The sequence below is a fragment of the Protomyctophum bolini genome (genome assembly GCF_963924005.1).
Source record: "Protomyctophum bolini genome assembly, chromosome: 3".
NCBI classification, from domain to species: Eukaryota; Metazoa; Chordata; class Actinopteri; order Myctophiformes; family Myctophidae; genus Protomyctophum; species Protomyctophum bolini.
In genome coordinates, this window is record NC_137864.1 from 45,670,826 (window position 1) to 45,692,316 (window position 21,491).

Below are 21,491 nucleotides of genomic sequence, written 5' to 3' on the forward strand. Positions count from 1 at the left end.
TCAGGGAGGGGTGCGCCCCAGGTCAAGTGCTTGAATTGTCAGGGAGGGGTACGCCCCAGTGCTTGTCAGGGAGGGGTACGCCCCAGTGCTTGTCAGGGAGGGGTACGCCCCAGTGCTTGTCAGGGAGGGGTGCGCCCCAGTGCTTGTCAGGGAGGGGTGCGCCCCAGTGCTTGTCAGGGAGGGGTGCGCCCCAGTGCTTGTCAGGGAGGGGTACGCCCCAGTGCTTGTCAGGGAGGGGTACGCCCCAGTGCTTGTCAGGGAGGGGTGCGCCCCAGTGCTTGTCAGGGAGGGGTGCGCCCCAGTGCTTGTCAGGGAGGGGTACGCCCCAGTGCTTGTCAGGGGGGGTTATGCCCAGTAATGTGGGGTATGCCCAGTAACCGGGTACTGTTGCCACTGGTCCATTGTTATTACACGTCGCAGAGCTGTCACTGGTGATCAAATTTCTGTCCGTCACACAAATGATGCTTCTGGCGCATTCCATACATTGGGGTCAGAGAAAACATGACGCTATTGAAATAATTAAAAGGTCATGAATTTGACCTGGGGTTAGCTTTATGTGAGGAGCAATCAAGGGCTGAGCGGAAATTGCAGGGGGGGGGGTCTGTGTTTGTGATGCATGGATGGAAATACTATAAAGGAAAATAATATCACTATAAACAAGCTAGACAAGTTAACACATCTTTCCCGTGCCTGGAATATTTGTGAAATTTGTATGTAAAGATATGTGCGTTAAAATCTGTTTATAATTAGTATGGACTTGGACTGTTATTTATCTCAACTGCTCGTTATTGTTCAAGGTTTGCCAAAAATGTTACTTAGCCACATTTAAGTATAAAATGGGAATCATATTCAGAATAGGGCTTAAGCGGTTAATATATTTTGCCCATAAGAAGTAAGAACTGATCTATGAATGGTTTATTAACCAGGAATTGATCTTTCTTGTAGCCTAAAAGCAGCCTCAGACCTGCAGAGAACAGTGTCTTGAACAGGGATGTGACCTTTGACCTTTCCTGGCCGCTTCAGGACTTCCCTGTATTCACACCTCAAAACAACCTGTTCAACCTGTTCATGGCATGCTACCCGTACTGCTGTTTACTTCTGACCCCTGTTTCAAGTCACTGTACTGCATGTACTCTCAATATGCTTGTCCAGAGAGAGTTGGGGGGATGGGGGAGTGGGTGGGAGAGGATGAGCAAGCTAACTGTATCTGTACAGTTAGCTTATTATGATGAAGCTATGTTATGATGAATATGATGAATTCCTGTTCTGTTCTTTAACTATATAGTGTCTATTTGTACGTCTCTAAATGTTTTGATGAATTGAACATGGTGGACCAAGTGTAATGCTTAATTGGCGGGTCATCCACTCACAGTTAACAGTCTTTGTATTGATTTTGTGCTTGAAATGTACTGTAACTCTGCAAACTGTTAATACATATTTCAATCAATCAAAAATAAATAAATACATGTCTGTATTGTCTATTGTGCACTGTCTATTTGTGTAACTGCACTGTACTGTATATGTAATGTTTTTCCCTGTGTACGGGACCCCCTCTAAAATGAGATGCTGCGTCTCAAGGGGCTATCCTTTGAATAAAATTCTGACCAAAGTCACAGAGAATGATGTTACACATGCACTGTGTGGTGGGTGGGTCACCCAATGTGACACATGACACACATAGAACGCTGCCAAAAAGAGGAATTGTTCAGGAACAAAGGAAGTTAAAGAACAGATGCTTGATCATCATCATCAACAATATAGATGCCACTCAAAGTGGGGCCAGGGGGACCCCCTCCACCCCTCCCAAAGGGTCATTTAAGGGGAGCTCCTGAGCAAAATAAATAAAAGATTGATAGTTAGGTACCACTATCAAATTGACCCTTATAGATGTGTAATGACAGTGTATAAAAACTATAAATGGAACCAAATGGACCCGTATATTAAAGGTTATAAGTCACTCTCAGTGTTAAATGTAAAGCAGTGCAGATTCACTCTCACCTTGTAGACTTTCCCAAAGGCTCCATCTCCCAGTTCTCCCACAACCTCCCAGATCTCCTCCGGATCCTCATCCCTGTGGACGTGCTCATACTGCTTCTTCTTCTTCTCGGCTCCCAGTTTAAAGATTTTACGGAAGTTAAAGAATGACATATTGATTAAACCCGGCGGTTGTTGTGGCGTATAATAGGGTCCTTTAAATTGGGAAATTGACAAAGGAATTATAATCTCCGAAACAACCCCCCCAAAACGAATGCTAATGTTATATAGACCCCCCCCCTGTTATAACTGCATTCTAAAGATGGTTCACGTGTGGTCTTGGCAGCTTCCTAGCAGTGCGGGGTCCAAATCCCATGACAAAAACGTGGAAGGATTGTAGGTCAATGTTTTGTTCAAATAAGAATTTCAGATGTTACATCAGTAAAGATCAAAGCCTCGTAGCTTAGACCATATAATGATCTGGTTAAATCCAAAATGGGAAAGGAAAGGGTATACAATCCTCGGGCACATTTTGAGTCATTTTTCCATCCTTGAAACAACATTTAAATAAATCCCACATTGACAATTCGTTCGGAGGTATAGTAGAAGTTCCCTTTTCAACAAAAGTAGCAGTTGGAAGCTCGTTGTTTGTTCCAACCAACAACAAAAAAAAAACTCCTGGCCCGACAACACACTTTAGCTGTCAGAAAACACACCAAAAACATGTAGAAAATGTCAAATAAAACGCATTGTTCCCCAGATCGAAGCATCGGTTGTGTCCGGGGGTGAAAGTGAGACCCGGTCCATTGTTGAAATGCAAGTTCCAAGTGAAAATAAAGGGTGAAACAGTAATGTGCAGTCTCCTTGGTGAAAGCACGGGGCTCCAGACAGTAATCTAGCGGATTTAGTGTCGATGCGCGTCCACGAGGGCGCGCCGCGAACCGTTCCGTTCTCTCTGCTCCGTTGTTTTGTTGTCTGTGTGTTGTGTTCCTCGTGTCGGACGGGATCATTGAACTCTACCGCCCCCACGTGGACTGGAGGAAAGACACTTTTCACTCAAGTGGCTGGCTGTAATATCCAGTACTCATTTATTTCCCCACTACATTATTTTTAAACTTTTACTGGAGCTTTTATTTGTATCTATGTATATGTACAAATACAATGCTTGAATACTATACCTTCACGTACCCTTAGATCATCTGGTCTGGGTCTACTAAAGGAGAGTCACAAGGCTAAATTGGTGACCAAAGGTGATCAAGCTTTTGCTGTTAGGGCCCCGAGGCTCTGGAACAGCCTATCAGAAGAACTGAGGCTAACCAGTTCCTTAATGAGTTTTAAATCTCTCTTAAAAACACATCTATACAGGTTGGCCTTTTTACCTCCTTAAGTAATTTCCGGTATTATTGCTTATTTGTATTTTCTATCACTATTATTATTTTGTTATTACATTATTGTTGCAGTTTGATGTTTTATATTGTTTTGATTGTTCAAGCACTTTGTAACTTGGTTTAAAAAAGTGCTATATAAATAAAGTTTTATTATTATTACTATTATTATTATTATTATTATTTGAGCATGTCCATTTTGCTATGCTTTTTACTTACTACTCCACTCCACTACATGCATCTCAGAGGCAAAAACATACAACACAAAGGTGAAAAACTGTAGTTTAATAGGCCTATACATATATATTATTTTAGTTATTTTACTTTGGTACTGTATTTTGAAGTCAATACTTCTGTACTTTTAGTTACACTTTTAGTAACAGAGTAAAGCTATACATCTTCAAGTTCTTGAGTTCTTCCATCACTTATGCATGAGTTATTGTTTTGGACGACCCAATTAAGCATTACACTTGTTTACAACAGGGTCCACATTGTTCAATTCATCAAAAAATAAAAGTTCGGGATATTGATTATGGCACTGGTTCTCAAACTTTTACATTTCAAGGACGCCCAAATGTATATGCATTTGGCCATTGAGTCTACAAGCTGTGAGCTTGTAGATCTGCTTTTCTATTGAATGGCCATGTTTGTAAATGGATAAGGTGTTTAAAATGATTGTGATGCCGATGCTGCATTAATTAAGCGACCCGAGGGCCCCCTGGAGACACCCAAAGGACCCCTGGGGGTCCCCAGAGCCCACTTTGAGAACCACTGGATTAATGTGTTGCTGGAACTGCATTTCCCACACGCCCCTGCGAAACGCATGCGCAGACTGAGCCACACTCAGAGACCTGGAATAAAATAAACAAAATTAAACAAAAAATAGAAAATAGTATCACTATGTTAAATTTATCTATACATTTTTAGAGATTTAGAGATTATGATATAGTGTAGAATTATATTAAACTAAAATAATAGATATATATATTTTTTAAAGCGGAAATACGACACATCACGTGACCGACCGGTAGTTTACTGTTTGTTTTTACTTGACAGATGTGCGTAGTGCGTGTTGAATTCAAAACATTCACCGGGAGAATAACCCTCATTTATATAACTCTATGATAATAACAGAGGCAGCTCTTCAAAACATAGCTGTTCAACAACATTAGGACAAAAACAGCGAAGTAACTTAACTTTAGCTAACCAGCCGTAAGTAATTAAGTAAGCATAAGTCAGTAAATAATGTGTTTTATGTTCCCGTGAAGATGATGACATGCAGCAACAAGCCAGTGAACCCGCAGCAGTACTGGAAGAACCCCCCTCCATTCTGTGGGGCTTGGATCCAGCGTTCTGCGCCTTCAGCCGGCTGTATGTGTGCGACATCCTGACCATGAAGGAGTCCTGTCAGGTCACAGGTACTGTTAGCCCCTCTCGGGACCCCCTTGGTCAGCTCATTCTATCGTGCCGACCCAAATGTCAGAAACTTTACTACCATTGGGTTCTGACTCGCGGGGCTAAGGGAGGTACTATGTGTACATACATCAGGGCTGTCAAAAAAACGACTGACATTTCATTTTCAAAGTTATCAATACTGCAATGTAGACATGATGCCTCTGTTTGTTATAAGTGAAAGTCCGGAATTCATTTACTTAATTTACTTGAGTAAAGGTACAAAAGTATTAGCATCAAAAGTACTTATACCTTACCCAGGAACTGAATGGAAACAAGACCACAAGGACCTTTCTGATTGATTGATTCAATCAATCAATCAATCAGAAAGGTCCTTGTTATAAGTGAAAGTCCGGAATTCATTGATTCAATGAATTCAATGAAGATTTAATCAATCAATCACAGCCATGATTCCCCCCCCCCCCCCCCAGCGTGGTAGTTTGCTAATGAACCCCCGTACCCGTAAAGGTATGTGACTAGTACGTGCATGACAACATGACCACTTGGGAAGGGAAATTTCAGTGGCCAGTGGGTTCATTTGCGCCTCTGAACCCACAGAGTTTCTGCCCCTGCCTGATGCTCTCTCTCTCTCTCTCTGCTGTACACAGATTCCCTGAGCATTCTGCCTCTACTATACTATACTCCCCTGGGCATACATACAGGTCCTGCTGCATGGCTGGCAGGCCTGGTATTGTGCTGCGCTTGCCGTTTTAAGTATTGTTTAACCCATTCTGACCTGAGATCAGATTCATACGAGGTTTCCACTGGACACACACTGGTCTGATTAACCCATTCTGACCTGAGATCAGATTCTAAAACATGTCAGTCGTTCTTCGATTTTTCTAAAATAGCAGACCTACAAGCTCGTAGCGCGCCACTCGGTGCCCGGTCAGAATGCCGGGCACCAGTGCCCGGTCATGGGTGCCCGGTCAGAATGGGTTAATGCTTTATTATTTTCCCCTTTATTTAACCAGGTTAAATCACATTGCGATTTCCATCTCTTTTTCAAGTGGGCCCTGGGGCCCCTTTTCACCAAAAGCCCTGCTTTTCCTGCTTCACACACTCAACTCAATATAGTTACACACATTTACAGGCAGGCAGGCACAGCACACACATGCACGCACACACACATGGGCACACACACACACACACACACACACACACACACACACACACACACACACACACACACACACACACACACACACTCACACTGAAGGTTATAATAAAACGAATATATATATATAGTACAAGTAAAATACTACTAGTAATAATGTGTAATAGTAAAAAAGAATATACCGACATACATACCCAGCTGTACCTTATTGGCAGGTGGAGTACACCGCCATACTCACATACCCAGCCGATCGCAATACTTGCACGCTCTGCTTGTGCAAGTAATAATTATATATAATATATATTTTATTTTTTGTTGTTGTTGAAAATAACAGTTATACAAGTGTGTACACAGTTACACACACACACACACACACACACACACACACACACACACACACACACACACACACACACTGGAGTGGACCAGATGACTTCAGTGGATTCGTCCTTTTGAAGGATTTACTCACATCTTTCTGCCCTGAATATTTCCACTGGGCAGGGGGCCTTGCTCATTTGCATATCCATTTCTGGGGATTTTATCATCAAAGCATGCATAGAAGGTGTTTCAGTTAATCCGGGGAGTGACACTTCAAGTTCATCACTGACATTACTGGATCATTTCATTTCCCTGAAACCTATACACCTTTTTCAGTTTATTTATTTATTTATTTTTTATTGAAGGAAGAACAGACAAGAAAACACAACTAACAAGACTATACGGAAAGAAAAAGACAAAAAGTAAAAGAAAAATAGGCTGCATTTTTCATTACAAAAAACATTCAATGAAATCCTATTGCAATATCGCTAGGCTGAGAGAAGAGATTCCACTTTTCCCACTTTTTATAGAATTTATCCTCTTGTAGTCTCAGTATGAATGTTGGTTTTTCCATAGTATACAGTTCCTCAATAATGTCCATCCATTGATCCTTCGTTGGTGGGTCCTGTTGGCACCAGCGTCGTGTGATTGCTTTTTTACTTGATGCTAAGAGGATCTTGATTAAATATTTATCATGTATTAGAAACTCTTCAGGGATATTTCCCAACAGTAGAAAAGAAACAGACAGAGGTATCTCAAAACACAGAATGGTCTCCAAGGTGGAGTGGATATCCTGCCAGTATTTCTGAATTTTAGGACAAGACCAGAAAATATGAGCGTGGCCTGCCCCCTTGTGGCCACACTGTCTCCAGCAAGGCTTTCAGTTTTTAGAATAGACAAAGACATACAGAAAGCAATAAGACAAACAATTGGACATTACAGTATGTGTTGCCAAACATCAACTCAGGAAATAAAAATAAAAATAGTAGACAAATGCTATAAACCTATACACCTTTAAATGTGTTTTCCTTTTTTTTATGTCATTGGATAGCTATGGCCAATTACTGCTCAGCTAAAACATATTGGAAATGCAGGAATTGCTAAATGTAGGCTATTTCCATCCTCAAGTTCCATAGAACTGCACTGTTCTTTGGAGAGACAGAGGCTAAAAAGGACAAATAAAAGTAAATGGATGAAAGTGGGATCACTTGGGCCTAAATATACTGTATTACCGTGAATAAGGCTATAGAGAAAATGAACTATGTAAATTACACTTGTTTGCTTGTAATTATAGACAAATCACTTAAAGCACAAATACAGTATCTCACAACACAGGCTTAAGTGGTTAACAGTATTTTAGTCCAAGCTACGTAGATCGTTGCTGTTGGGCAGAAACCTCTTATATCCATATTTTAACTTTGTCTTGAGGTGTAAATGCATATTTTGCATGTGCTATCTTTGCTCACACAGGTATCTACCTGTACAACTCGCATCCAATCTACAAAGTTGATGTTCTTGGAACAGTCGTATTCAAGAAGGAGAGAGAAGATTTCTTCTGTTATGGAGGTAATATGGCTCAGATTAGGAAATGTGTACACCTGAAACATTAACATAATGCTGAAGAATTAAGAGGTTCTACAAACTGCTGTAGCTTGCAGGAGTTTAATACCATAATACCTTCATCGGGTCTAAGACAGATGTTTTGAAAGGCAGAGAAAATATAATAATCTAGTAACTAGATTATCTCTGTTATCTCTGCCTTTCAAACGGCTGGAGATGACATCAGTGTTATACTAGATTCTAGTTAGTAACTTAGTATAACGCTGTTGTCATCTCCAACCTTTTGTGTTTACCTTTCAATATACACTGTAAGTGAGTACGGTGCATCCGCACTCTCAGATCTGTGCAAACGTCATTTAATGCCAATATGGAGTCCATGCAGACGTCAGAATGATGTCAGAACAGTTCTTTGTCAGGCATGACCAAATATGGAGTCTGGCCCACTGGACAACCGTGGGTCCGACCGACTCAACACTGTGTGTCCGTGTGTCAAATTGGAAGTCGGTGGGGCAAACGGTTCTCGAGTTACGTGGATTACAGACTTGGTGCATTTATAGTTCGATGAAATAACAAAAAAAAACAGTTGACTGTAAAAAATATGGACAAAGCGTTCCCCGGGTCTAACATGAACGTGAAACGAAGCCTGTCAGTCCTTGAATTGTACATCGCCATCTTTCTAGATCCGTTTGGGCCCAGCTGGCCCATTGGCTGGCCCAGACAACGAGGCGGGACTTCCCCCCCCCCTTCTTCTTAGTTGGTTTTTATTTTGACTCGAGTGGGTGGGGAATCCCGATCATAGACTGTAACGGTAGCCACGCCCCTCAGAACATACGCGACTCTATGGTCATTTTTTTTATAAATGGGACCATAATTTTCCAAAAAGAATATTATGACATTAGAAATGAGACTTTAAACTAGTGACTGGAAGCAGAAAGTATTCATGACCATCTTTATTAAGGTAATACAGTCTGGTGAAGTTGGGCCCAAATACATGGACTTCTATGGGGCTATGGGTTTTTTTGGGCCCAATGACAGCGCCACAACAGGCCATTATATGAACTTTCAGGAAATCCCGATTTCCTTGTGGCTTCACAAAATATCTGTCTGACTGCCCCCCTGGTTGAAAGGTAAACAAAAACATTTTAGTTAATGAGGATTTGCAAAAAAAAAAGAAAATTGCCTTTATATTCTACAGGAGTAAATATCCTGTATTTTCTACATAAGCCTAGTATTTGAACTCTATCTTGCTTTTTTTAACTACAGCAAATGCATTTTTGTTTTAAATGGTATGATGTTGAGATTTATTACACACACCTTTTCTAATGAGAAATTCAACATATAATAATAATCTTGCTAGAAACTCAATGTTGACCATCTGTGTTTATCCGTCTCTCTCCAGTGGATGATGGAACAGGTGTTATAACTTGTCTTTGCTGGAAGAATGAGAAGTGGACAGAACAGGGAGATCTGGGAAATTGTGAGTGACTGTGCTTTCATCATGTGATGTGCTTGTGGGTGTGATTGCGTGTTAGGTCTGTGGCACCTTGTATTGGAAACATGAATGAATTTTTCAACATGGAAACGATTGTGCAAAAAGAATAATGTGATTATCTTAAATAATAGCGATTAGGCAATAATTTAATTGTGGCATATTGCTTGTATGTGTGTACTGTTACTACCGTAGGTACCGACATGGGTGATATTTAGGCCTGTATCAAAAATCAGTAGTAGTATAAATTGTATACTCTATGTCATATGTTGTTGCACTGCACGTCCAGCGGAAGCAGGGGTCATGGCTGGCGGCGCTCCCGGAGGCTTCAATCCCGTCACAGCGCTGGAAGCACTGAAACAGGCCCAGCTGGACAGCTCCAGGCTGGAGATAGGAGAGCTGCTGCGGGTGCGAGGGACACTCAAGACCTCCAGGCGATCGGAGAGAGAGATCATGGCCTCGACCTACTGTGAGTGGAGAGGATTGTTTACCTACCACTTGAACCCCTATACACTGTACGTCGTTGACTGGGTTCCTTCCCCCAGGGGTCTGTAGTACTTGGTAACCTCCCTTTTTTCCCCACACTTACACTCAATGTATTCGGCCAAAATAGACACACTACAATCTCACAAAATGGCACGCTGTTAGGTTGTTGATTGGCTAATGTCGCTGAAAGTTCACCTATTATGACATAGCTACAACATGGACGCTGGGATTCATGTGGTAGGCAAGGAACTAGGGATGTTAATCGATTGATCGCCGTTAAGAAATTAGTCGGTTAAATTTAACAGTTAATAACTAATCAAATTAATCGAAACGTCTCTGCTTTTGCATGTGATGTGACAGAAATTTTAATCTATTTCTCATACAAAGATGCCATTGCCTGGCCCTGTATCACAAATGGTCAAATAACTATTTGATTAAGGAATATAATGTGCCTTTTGTATTCTTTCTGTATATCAAAAGCAAAGTGTAGATTTTATAGACATTGAGGGAAATTAAGATTCTCAAAAAAATAAGTAATGCTGCTTATCAATTAACCGGTTAATCAATCAATCAATAAGCTTATCATAAGAACTCATAATTAAATTATTTATCCATTGATCGATAATTCCCATCCCTACAAGGAAGTGCATCTGTAGTCCTCAGGACCAAATACTAAACGTCATGCCATGTAGGCTATTCTACTCTACAACTTCATCTTCTGAATATACTGTAGTACGTAGATGCAGTATGTTTCGTCACAGTGTAAATGATGATTCAGACGGTGAGTGACTGATACGCCTTAATTAATTTTACAGATACTGTCTGGCAATACAGACTGTCACTGGCACAGACTACCGGTATACTCTTTTCTGATTATTATTCTATGTGACAACACACACACACACACACACACACACACACACACTCATACAGACCATTTATTTTACAGTATGGTAAGGTTAACCCTTGTGCTTACAGTGTTCTCCTCGCAAGCACATTTCATATTACACTACATGTCACCTCTATCCTTAGTCTATTAATCATGTGTTTATCTGACCATGTGCGTTTCCCAGATAAAGTGAATGACCCGGTGATGGCGGCACAGATAGCCTGGATGATGGAGGCTCCCCAGCTGTACAGAGAATGCTATGACAAGCCCTTCCAACTGCAGACCAGCGCCGCAGGGTACCGTTTAATAGCAGCATTACACTCACACTACCTACCGGGGGTTCGTTGGTCAGGTTCTGTTTTGCGAGTAAATGTGCCCCTTTTTTTTTTTGCGTTTTTCAAAAATGGAAATTATTAACCCATTTTGACCGGATTAAAAAAATGTCTTGCATCCTGAGTTTTCTGAAAAAGCTATGTTTCTATGTCAGTGGTTCTTCGATTTTTCAAAAATAGCAGACCTATGAGCTTGTAGATCTGCTATTTTTCAATAGGTAAAGCATAACATAATGCTAACACCAAAAGGGGTTCCTGCCCAAAATAGGTAAAATAAATAGTGCACAAGTGGTTAATTCATAATAAATTTTTTTACGTTTTGGCTCCTGGGGAGACACCAAAGTAATGTTTAGATTCTCTGCAATTTTGGAACGCCTGCGCTGCTACACTACAGAGCTGTGCAAACTCCTGGTTATCACCTCAAGACAATGACACAGTCCAGTGTTTCCCCCTTCAGAAATTGTTCTTGGCAGGGTGGGTGCAAGTGTGCAGTGGCCTCTGAAACAACAATTAGACCCTGACTGTGACACTAAACGTCTTCACTGGAAGCTGTTAGGGGGAAAATGGCACGACTCGAGTCCACCGTAGAGCACGGATTACCACACAGCGTGGTGTAGAGATATTAGCTAGCTGAAGTCCATTATGCTTAATGTTGTCCTCTTTATATAGACCCGCGATTCTCAACCTGTGTGCTGTGATGATACCATAAGTGGGCCCCCAAATCATTTGCAAAACACTAAGATTTTAACGATAATATTTTTAGAAATGAATGACTGCCTGGGACGGCCGAGCGTCTTCCCCACCCATGCCTCTCCCCTTTCCTGTCAAACTACTAGATAGATAGATAGATACTTTATTTGTCCTTTCGGAAATGTGTTTTGTGCACAGCAGTCATCAGGATATACATAAAACATGCAAACAAACAGATCACACAGTACATAGACAATAAAGAAACAGTGCCAACAGAAGGCCACCAGTCATAGTTCCAAGAGGCATCACATCACACTTTATGCACGGAACTGAGACGGGGGCCTGCTTGTTCACAAGTCCTATACTTATGGGAACAAACGATCTTGAGGCCCTAGCCTGCAGGGAAGGTACCATATACCGTCGCCCTGATGGTAAAAGATGGTATTGGCTGTGTAACGGGTGTGTGTTGTCCCTAGTAATGGCTTTCCCCTTCCTGAGTACCCGGGTCTCATACATTGAGGTCATACTCTCAAATCGTACCCTATCAATAAAGGCATAAAGCCCCCCCCCCCAAAAAAATTAAATAAAATAATAATGACATGGTAATGACGTGGCAACTGGGCACTTTCAAGATATACAAATGAGCCCTGGTCCAGAAAAGGTTGTGAACCACTGATCTACTGTACACAGCATGTGGATTCATTCTTAAATCAACTGTCATGTGTCCGTGTTTGCTCCTACCTGTATGCCACTAAAATGTGGAACGCCCTACCAACGGCCATTAAGAAATGTGAATCCCTAGACTCCTTCAAAAAACACTCTCAAAGAGTACTTGCAGGTGGCTGCAATTGGAAACTGGACCCTGCACAAAAGTCAAAAGCGTGATATAGACAAAACAATCTCAACATTATTCTTTTCCAAAACCATTTACCACTTCCAACTAATTTCGCTTTAAATTGTCTCATTTGTTGATTTCACAGGGCCTCTGTTACCAGTCGCTTGGGGAAGGCGACGGGCATCTTGAAAAGCTTCCTCAATGATAATGTGGTGAGCCGGTTTCGAACCTTGGATGTTGTGGACCTGTTGCAACCACTGTTCCCCAGTGAGCCTCTGACCGCGTCAACAAGCCAGGTACTCCTCCACCATCAGTTCTGTTTACAGTTCAACAGTTGGGTTTTTGAAAGAGCGCTGTTTAATCTTATAAGTACCTTGCAGAGTCGAACGTAATCGACGCAAGAATACATACGCAACGGAGGGTGAGATAATTTTCTCCCTTGCGTCGCGTCAGTTACGTGGTCTGTCTCGTTCCGTCAGGTTGAGATCTGATCCCGAGCCTATGCAACCATATTGCTTGCATTGCGTACCTTGCGTCGAGGACACCCTGCCCACCTGGAGGCAGCAGAGAGACCTCTGCTCGTATAGTTATAACTACATCTCAACTCATAACTCATAACAAAAAGTAAAGGCACGTCGGTAACAGTTTATACAATCTAAACCTATTTGACTCATCGCATTCGCATGTAATAAAATACACCAACTACAGGGGCCAGGGGGTGTCACAGCTGCCATCTAGTGGGTGAGTAAATGCTTGCACATTAAATATTATAATATACTGATGTAAGACGACATAAGCGACGGAGCGACTATATATGTATAAAATAAGCTTTATTTTCTTTTAACTACAGCGGGAGAGACGGGGAGACGCCTCCCCTATTACTGAACAAACAGCAATAGCAATAGCAAATAGCAAGGATGATTAGTATCAATCTGAATATAGAGCTATTTCATACTTATTTTAACAGGAAGACATCACTTACCCTACCTTTTAACTGCTATGCACCATATCTGAAGGGATATTTACACGTTTAACCTCCAAGTGGGTGTTGCTCTGCTCTCCCCGTATGGTCTGCTTTAAGGAGCCAGTGGCAGGTCCATCAGTGAGCCAGCAGCTGCGGCAGCTTCTCCAAGAGGCCCTGCAGATTCTACAGGACGAGGGCCGTGTGTTCCTTAAAGTCAAGTCCCAGGACAAAGTCTACCATGTGAGTCCATTTGGTTCCATCATGTGTACAATCCCTGAGTTAAATAACACAAGAGGATTTTGCTGTGTAGATAGATTGCGGTCCTGGAGATAAACGTTATATGAAATGGCCTGTGGTGACATCATGCACATCGCGCTGGGGGTCCTTGAAATGAAAAAGGTTTAGGTTCTAGAGTAAAGTTAAGTAGGATGGTGCCACGGCAGATCAATATACTCTTTAAGTGTGTGTAACCTGTACTGTAGTTATATGGGGCCGGGGGTCGTGTCAAAACCAACGTCTTTGCCTGGCAGCGAATGGTTAGTGCATCTGTACATCCGCCTGGAATTGGGATGAGCAGAGCTTGAAAGCGGAGGGAGAAGTAGTACATTGAATCCACAATACAGACATTTGAAAAATCATATCGACATAATGAATTATGTGGAAAGCGGCAATAGCCTTTAACCTATTTAGGCCTGACGTCGAACAGTTTTCTAAAATACCTATGTGTCTATATCAGTGTCCCCCAACTGAAAATATGTTGTCCCCAGAAGCAAAGATTTGAGTTAAAATGTTCACTCTGTAATAATATATATTCAAAGATTTGAGGCACATTGTCACGATTTTTCAAAAATAGCAGACCTACAAGCTTGTAGCGCGGCACTCGATGCCACGCTATGAGCTTGTAGATCTGCTATTTTTCAATAGCTAAAGTATAACATAATGCTTTAAAACACCAAAATGGGGTTCCCGCCCCAAAATGGGTTAAAGGGCCACATCACCACTTTCCAACCTACGTTCATATAATTGGTCCTCACTAATGTTCATGATAAAATTCCCGCACGTTTTTTCTACTCGGCCTGTGTCTCATGGGAGGGCTGTGGGTAGCTCAGAAACCCGTCCACCAGTGACATCATCGATGGGGAATCCAAGCTAATAGAAACGGCAGGCTTTCTGTTACTGAAAAGCTGCAATGCGATAATGGAAGCCATCGTTCTCACGATAATACAAATCTAAATATCTTTTCAAAGAAACTTCTTTAACCCATTCTGACCTGAGATCAGATTCATACGAGGTTTCCACGGGACACACACTGGTCTGATGAACCCATTCTGACCTGAGATCAGATTCTAAAAATGTCAGTCGTTCTTCGAATTTTTCAAAAATAGCAGACCTACAAGCTCGTATCGCGCCACTCGGTGGCGCGATATGAGCTTGTAGATCTGCTATTTTTCAATAGCTAAAGCATAACATGATGCTAACACCAAAATGGGTGCCAGGTCAGAATGGGTTAAAAAACAATGCCTAACAATGACACTGGTGGAGCGGTTTCTGAACTGCCCACGGCCATCCTATGAGTTCTGAACTGGTTTCTGAACTGCCCACGGCCATCCTATGAGTTCTGAACTGGTTTCTGAACTGCCCACGGCCATCCTATGAGTTCTGAACTGGTTTCTGAACTGCCCACGGCCATCCTATGAGTTCTGAGCTTGCTTTCTCTGACAAATCCTTGGTATCTTTGCTCTAGCACAGTGGTTCTCAACCAGTGGTCCGGGGACCACCAGTGGTCCTTGAGAGGGCTCCAGGTGGTCCCCAGCTGACTGATGGAGAGTTGGTACCAAATAGACCCTTATAGATATTTAACTCTTGAGAGCGTAAAACGCTCTCCTTGCGGGTCCATTTGGTTCCATTTTACGCTTACATTATTGTTAAACATCTGCATTACTTCATTAGAGAATGTAGGATTGTTATTTTGATAAACGTTTGCCAAAAGCATGCAATTGTAGATCAAATCTTATCCAACGATAACAAAATATTATTTCGTTTTGGGTCTGAGAGGCTAAATTTCATCAATTGGTGGTCCGTGGCACAAAAGACAAATGAATAATAGCCTTGGAATGAAACGGGTTGAAAACCACTGCTCCAGCATACCTGGATTGATTTGAACTGTGTTGTTGTATTGTGAGGATAGTTATTCATGAATGCGTTTGTCCTTCAGGTGACTGAGCAGGACAAGGACCTACTCATGGCCACTAAAGACATTATTAGAGAAGACTCGAGGAGAGAGAAATGTAAGACAGATTACTTTCTGCTAAGACAATATTGGTTAATCGGTGGGTGTGTAGGTATAGGTACTTTATTCATCCCTGAGGGGAAATGAAGATGCTACAGCAGCATAGAGACATCAATAAAAACACATTATAATAAAGAAATAAACATCTAAAATAGGCATCTAAGCATAGTCAACCTACAATGTAAAACAATGACTCCTAAGAGTCTGATGGCTGGCATCTCACATCCTCCATCCTAATCAGCCTGACCAAGCCAGCCAGATGAGGAATTGCTGCAGGCAGGAAAAGATCTCCTATAGTGCTTCTTCTTGCAACTTTGGTGTAACAGTCTGTGCTAAAGGAGCCTTTCTTCCCTGCCACAGTGTCGTGTGTATGGGATGAGAGGGATTGTCCGTGATGGCCAGGAGTTTAGTCATCATCCTGCTAGTGGCCACCACAGTATCCAAGCAGGGGGTACCAAGGACAGAACCAGCTTTCTTCATAAGCCTACTACTCATATCCTCCTGCTGTCGTCTTCCTTGATACTACCCCTCAGAACACCACCGCATACAGTACTGAACTGATACTACCCCCTCCCAAATAACCCAGTCGGACACACATCCCTGCAGCCGCACAAACTGGCCTGTTTCTCAGGTAGTTTGTAATCCAGGAAACAATGGGAGAGTCCACAGACTCCACGTGCATCCTTGGCAGCTTATCCGCAAGTAGTGACTCAGGGCTGTGTTGTGTTAAAAGCACTGAAGAACTAAACAAATAAACATGACTCTCACGGTGCGCTGCCAGGCTTATCTATCTGCTCTGTGTAGCAGGTAGATGATGGCATCCTCCACACTGGTAGGCAAACTGCAGGGGGTCAGACTAAAGTATGCCTTCACCAGGGGCCTCATGTGTGCAAGCACCAGTCTTTCCATTGTCTTCATTATGTGGGAGGTCAAGGCCATCGGTCTAAAGTCATTCAGAACACTGGGATTCTTATTCTTTGGTACTGGTACCAGGCAAGATGTTTTCCGCATTGGTGCGACCGTTTCCAGATGGAGGCTCAGGTTAAATAGATGGCCTGCAGCCCTGCACAGACTTTGAGGACCCTCAGTCTCACACCACTAATTCAGGACCCCGCAGCCTTCCTGGTTTTGAGTTTCCCTAACGCTCTCTTCACCTGAGCAGTAGTGATGAAGGAGGTGGTGGAGGGGGGCTTGTTGTGTGTGTCAGTGGTGTTTACAGTGAGGGGGGGGGGGGGGGGTTCATCTGGCAGCTGAATAGAGCGCGAAGAGGAGGAGCTCGGGGGAGGAGGAGAGGGTGGTGCTTTTGGCCGACAATCTTCCTCTGGCTGCTCCACACCCCTTCTGCACTCGCTTCAGTTCTTCCTTGTTACCCGACCTGAAATGTCTCTTCTTTTCCTTGCAGGCTCTTGAGGTCACCTGGCTGTAACCCAAGCCTTGTTGTTGGGAAAACAGTAAACACAGCACCCTCCTTGGTAGATACAGTGTTCTCCACACAATGGTTAATATAACCTGAAATGCAGTGTGCAAGTCAATGTCGTCCCCAAGTTGTGAGTCACAGAAAACTCCCCAGTCTGTTTTTCAAAGCAGTCCTGCCTCCTCAGCCTGCTGTGTCCATCTCTTCACAGTCCTAGTGATCACAGGGTGGACTGCTGGACAAGAGGCTTATATACTGTACATGGGCTGGAGGTGGACTAGGTTGTGATCCCAGTTGCAGACCTTGCAGGGGCATACAAAGCCTAAAATATATAATTTAGTTGGCATATTATGTAGACATAGCATTCTATAGTGTTTACTTATAGTTTCATTGTACAAATATTTTACTGTTAGACAGATGTTAGGTTCTTAGTTTACTTAAGTTATGATCCTAGTTGACTATTTCTATGTGTTTGATATATTCTGGATTAAGCGTCTTCTAAATGTTGTGCAAACGAGATAATCTTCTTTCACATTGGCATATACAGTATGTTGCTCTCCCTAGTCTAGTGGGACATATCACAAACTGGGAGAACGCTGGTAGTGTTTTTCTCAGGGTAACATGATTGAAATCTCTAGAGATCGCAATGAATGAGCTAGGGTACTGAGTCTGTAGTCTCACGATAGCAGCGTGCATAGAGGGTGGGATGTATGTAATAACAGATATCCCTTGATGAAGCCCTCGATGGTCATGTTATCATCAGCGGAAACCCCCTTTACCCATGTCTCCGTAAAACACATTAAACTGCATTCACAGTATTCTCTCTGTTCTCTCACCAGTGCTGTTAGCTCCTCTGTTTTAGCCTTCGTAAATCTCTTACTAACCTGCGATCTCACATTGCCCATAATGATAGAAGGTTTAGGTATGGTTTATATCTCAGTTTCTTCATCCGTCGCTTCACCCCTGCTCTGCTTCCCAGACGCATTCTCCTTATTTCCTCCGGTACAGTGGGCCGTTTGCCGACAGCAAGTTGAGCCAATGTGAGCAGCTGCCCTTGGGAGTAAACAATAGTGGTCCTGCAGCGTGCAGATCCACCAGGAATACAAGTCTCCATGAGTAGGTTTGGTGTTGAATAACAACTATACCTACTCTAGAAACTACAATAAAAGACTACATAACTATACATGAACTCTCTCTAGGTCGTCCTCAGACGAGCCCTCCATCCAGTCATCCCAGTTCTCCATACATCTGGCCAGTTTGTTGGTACTTTGCGATCCTGCGTCGTTCTTGAGTACATGCACGTATGTTAGTGTGGGCCGTCCTCGTGATCGATGCCAGTGTGTTGGTTCCCACAGCACCAATTTGCTGGCTGGCAATTCTTGGTGCCTTTGGCAGTGTCCTGCTAGTCTCATTCTCCTGCCTTCTATTTTCTGGCTCACCCTTAGTATTCCCTCATACAGAATGTCGTTGGTAACATATACACTCTTGCTGATGTTAAGTACTGTGCGCAACATTCTGGTGTAGCACCCGTTTAGAGACTTCTGCAGGGTTGGCTTCATGGTCCAGCATTCACTGCCGTATAGAAGAACAGACTCCATCGTTGCGGAGAAGAAGCTGAGTTTGATTTCACGGGGGAGGTTGGAGATCCATACACTGGTCATGCCATTGATTCAGGGCCCTCCAAGCAAGGCAAGTGCCTTCCTCACTTTCAGAACTTGGTTGAGTTGACCCATGAGCCCACGTACTTGAAATCTTTGACTTCCTTCAGCACAGTGAACTACTATAACCTAAACCTACTATGAAAGAGTCTCGGAGCTGTTGAAACGGTGTGAGAAAAAAGTGCTTCTTTGTATAAAGTAGGGCAAAACATCAAGTTTAGAGACTTTTTTTTGTCTCCCCAATTTTATTTGAGACACATACATGTATGTAATGTATTCTCATGTCATTATTACAAAAATGTATGCTCATTATCCTGCAGTATCATAGTTCTTTCCTATTCAGATTACCTATTATTAAAATGATGCCATTCAAGAAATGTACATGCTTTGCATCAGTGCTATTCCCCATACTTCCACCATTTTTGAGGTTTTTGATAAAAAACAAAATTCCCCCATAAAAGAATGCTTTACATCTGTGTGTTAGTTAAAAAAACATTGAATCAGTTAAAAAAAAAAACTCTTAACTCCAGTGGACCCTCAAACTGTCCGCTAAAGCAGCTAACTCCACCACCTCTTTCCCTCTCATGCAAGTAATTGACGATATTTAAAGTCACAATACCAACTTTGACGAGGCAGTATTGCATTGTTTTACAAATGTTCCGTTTTCTTTCTTTTTTTTTCATTTCTGGAAAAATGAAGATTTTTGAGTTCGGTTCAGTTTCTTCCCTTTCCATGAAATACCTGCTGTGTGTTGACGGTTGTTTCCTCTCGTCTTGTTCAGATGCGGAGAAAGGTTGCCACATCCTGCACATCCTGTCTGCCGTGAGGCAGCGGTACAGCTGCAACGTGAGCAAAGCTGCCTTGGAGCTGGTGCTCAGATCTCTAGAGTACAACAGTGACATTATCAGCACCAGTGACAACTATTACACCATGATCTGATGCTGAGCTCTACGCCACTGTTTCCCCAAACATTGGGGCAGGACTCATTTTTATGGTCGCAAGTAAATATCCCCCCTTTTTTGTTTCTCATATATATATATATATATATATATATATATATATATATAGTTTTCAGTAAAGTTTCCAGCTGTTTTTGACAGGGGGGCATTCGAGCATGGGGCTAAATATGTATTTTTTTTTATAAATAAATAAAGATTGCTAAAAAGTTATGTAACAAAAATACCTTTAACCCCATGCTCGAATGCCCCTCTAAAACGAAAGAAAGGCGCAAATGAGAAATAATAATAACACTCATCTTTTACGTTCTCTAATAACCTAAAACCTGAACCTTGGTTGAAAAAAACGAATGTTGTCCACTTTTAAATGCCGATAAGGAAAAAATATAATAATAAAAAGACCATTACTGCATCAATTGTAATCGACTAACTAAACTATACTATAAAAACTGGTCAAACATTGGCCAACCTTTCAAATAATATAAGAAAGTGATTTTATGGGGATGTCAAGACGCTGTCATAACATGTCAACGCGATTAATTTATCGACGTCAATTTCACCACTGCCAGCAGCAGTGAAGATATCCAAAACAAGACAGTCAAGAACGGTCTAAGATACGGTCTATGTAGTCAACACAGAAGGACATGGGTATCTATCATAAGCTGACACAGTGTCTCACTGTGACACAAAGAGGATTCTTCTCAACTACATCACTTTGTAGAAATTACACTGTTGGAAAGATCCAGTCAACGCATTATCAGCTAATTTACACATGCAAGGTTTGTAGATTTGTTATTCCGACAAAATGTGGAACCGAGTCAAACAAACTACTGTAATGCCTCAACTCCTACAATTCCAAGTGCTTGTCGGGGTGGGGTGTGGTGGGGTGGGCGGTTCAAATATGGTTATTTTGGGGATTCACGGCCTGAAAAGGTTGAGAACCACTGATCTGTGAGACAGAAGAAGAACTCGCTTCCAACCCACAGCGCTTCCTCCATGCCAGAAAAAAAGGTTCTAGTGGTTATCTATAATGGAAAGTGCTTTTGGGCAGAGGATAAAGTTGTGCTGTGATCAATCTTCATGCAATAGGGCGGCCTACCTCTTTTCAGCCAGTAGTGTGTGTGTGTCTACCACAGAATCTAAGATCATGTTTTAGTGTTGACCTGTGTGATGTCCGGTTTTGAACCATATTGTCCAATATTCTATACTTTAATTAACTGAATTATTAAAAAAAAAAAGTAGAAGTTTTCCATCCAGATTAATCCAGATAAGGTCTTGGTAAACGTTGCATTGCGTTGCCATGCACATGGGGGCAGTGTTTGGTCGTTAATTGGCCCTACCTCCGTCTATAACAGCCAGACGCTGATTGGCTGCCTGTGAAACATCTGTAGCCATACATTCAGCTCCAGCATGTCTGCAGCCAGTGTGCAACTCATGACTCAGTTGCTAGAGCAAAAAAAAAACACATCATGTTTGATAAATGAGAGAACAACCAGAAAACAACACTTTGATTTATCCTCCATAGACGCGAATGGCTTGTATAATAAAGTTATTGCCTACAGCAAATGTAAGCGTGATTGTTTGCGTCGTTTATTTGCCTACAAAGTGCAGTGTTTGTGACAACACACATAGGAGCAAATATGAAAAGTTATGGGCCTCCACGGAGATGAATAAAGTCAATT

General features: G+C 42.2%; 2 protein-coding genes across 2 annotated transcripts in view; one reads left to right on the top strand and one right to left on the bottom strand.

Annotated features, from left to right (window-relative positions):
• Window positions 1-2,849, bottom strand: part of LOC308312559 (STE20-like serine/threonine-protein kinase) — a 49,182-nt gene extending 46,333 nt beyond the window's left edge. The window contains exon 1 of the mRNA XM_080759185.1: window positions 1,999-2,849. Within this exon, the coding sequence (XP_080615311.1) occupies window positions 1,999-2,148 (150 nt within the window). The 5' untranslated portion in view covers window positions 2,149-2,849. The remainder of the gene's footprint in view (window positions 1-1,998) is intronic.
• A 1,657-nt stretch (window positions 2,850-4,506) lies between these two features.
• On the top strand, window positions 4,507-19,859 carry stn1 (STN1 subunit of CST complex). Its single transcript, XM_080759282.1, has 9 exons — window positions 4,507-4,777; window positions 7,717-7,812; window positions 9,206-9,283; window positions 9,585-9,764; window positions 10,855-10,966; window positions 12,673-12,823; window positions 13,609-13,731; window positions 15,707-15,779; window positions 19,635-19,859. Exons 1-9 carry the CDS (start codon window positions 4,636-4,638, stop codon window positions 19,790-19,792), a joined length of 1,113 nt encoding a protein of 370 aa, XP_080615408.1. The 5' UTR covers window positions 4,507-4,635; the 3' UTR covers window positions 19,793-19,859.
• Window positions 19,860-21,491: the final 1,632 nt, after the last annotated feature.

Bases quoted from the DNA above. Each gene is read 5' to 3' on its own strand.
- stn1 (XM_080759282.1), top strand. From the start codon at position 4,636: ATGCAGCAACAAGCCAGTGAACCCGCAGCAGTACTGGAAGAACCCCCC. The intron at 9,284-9,584 runs GTGAGTGACTGT...CTGCACGTCCAG, and splicing joins ACAGGGAGATCTGGGAAATT to CGGAAGCAGGGGTCATGGCT. The intron at 15,780-19,634 runs GTAAGACAGATT...CGTCTTGTTCAG, and splicing joins AGACTCGAGGAGAGAGAAAT to ATGCGGAGAAAGGTTGCCAC.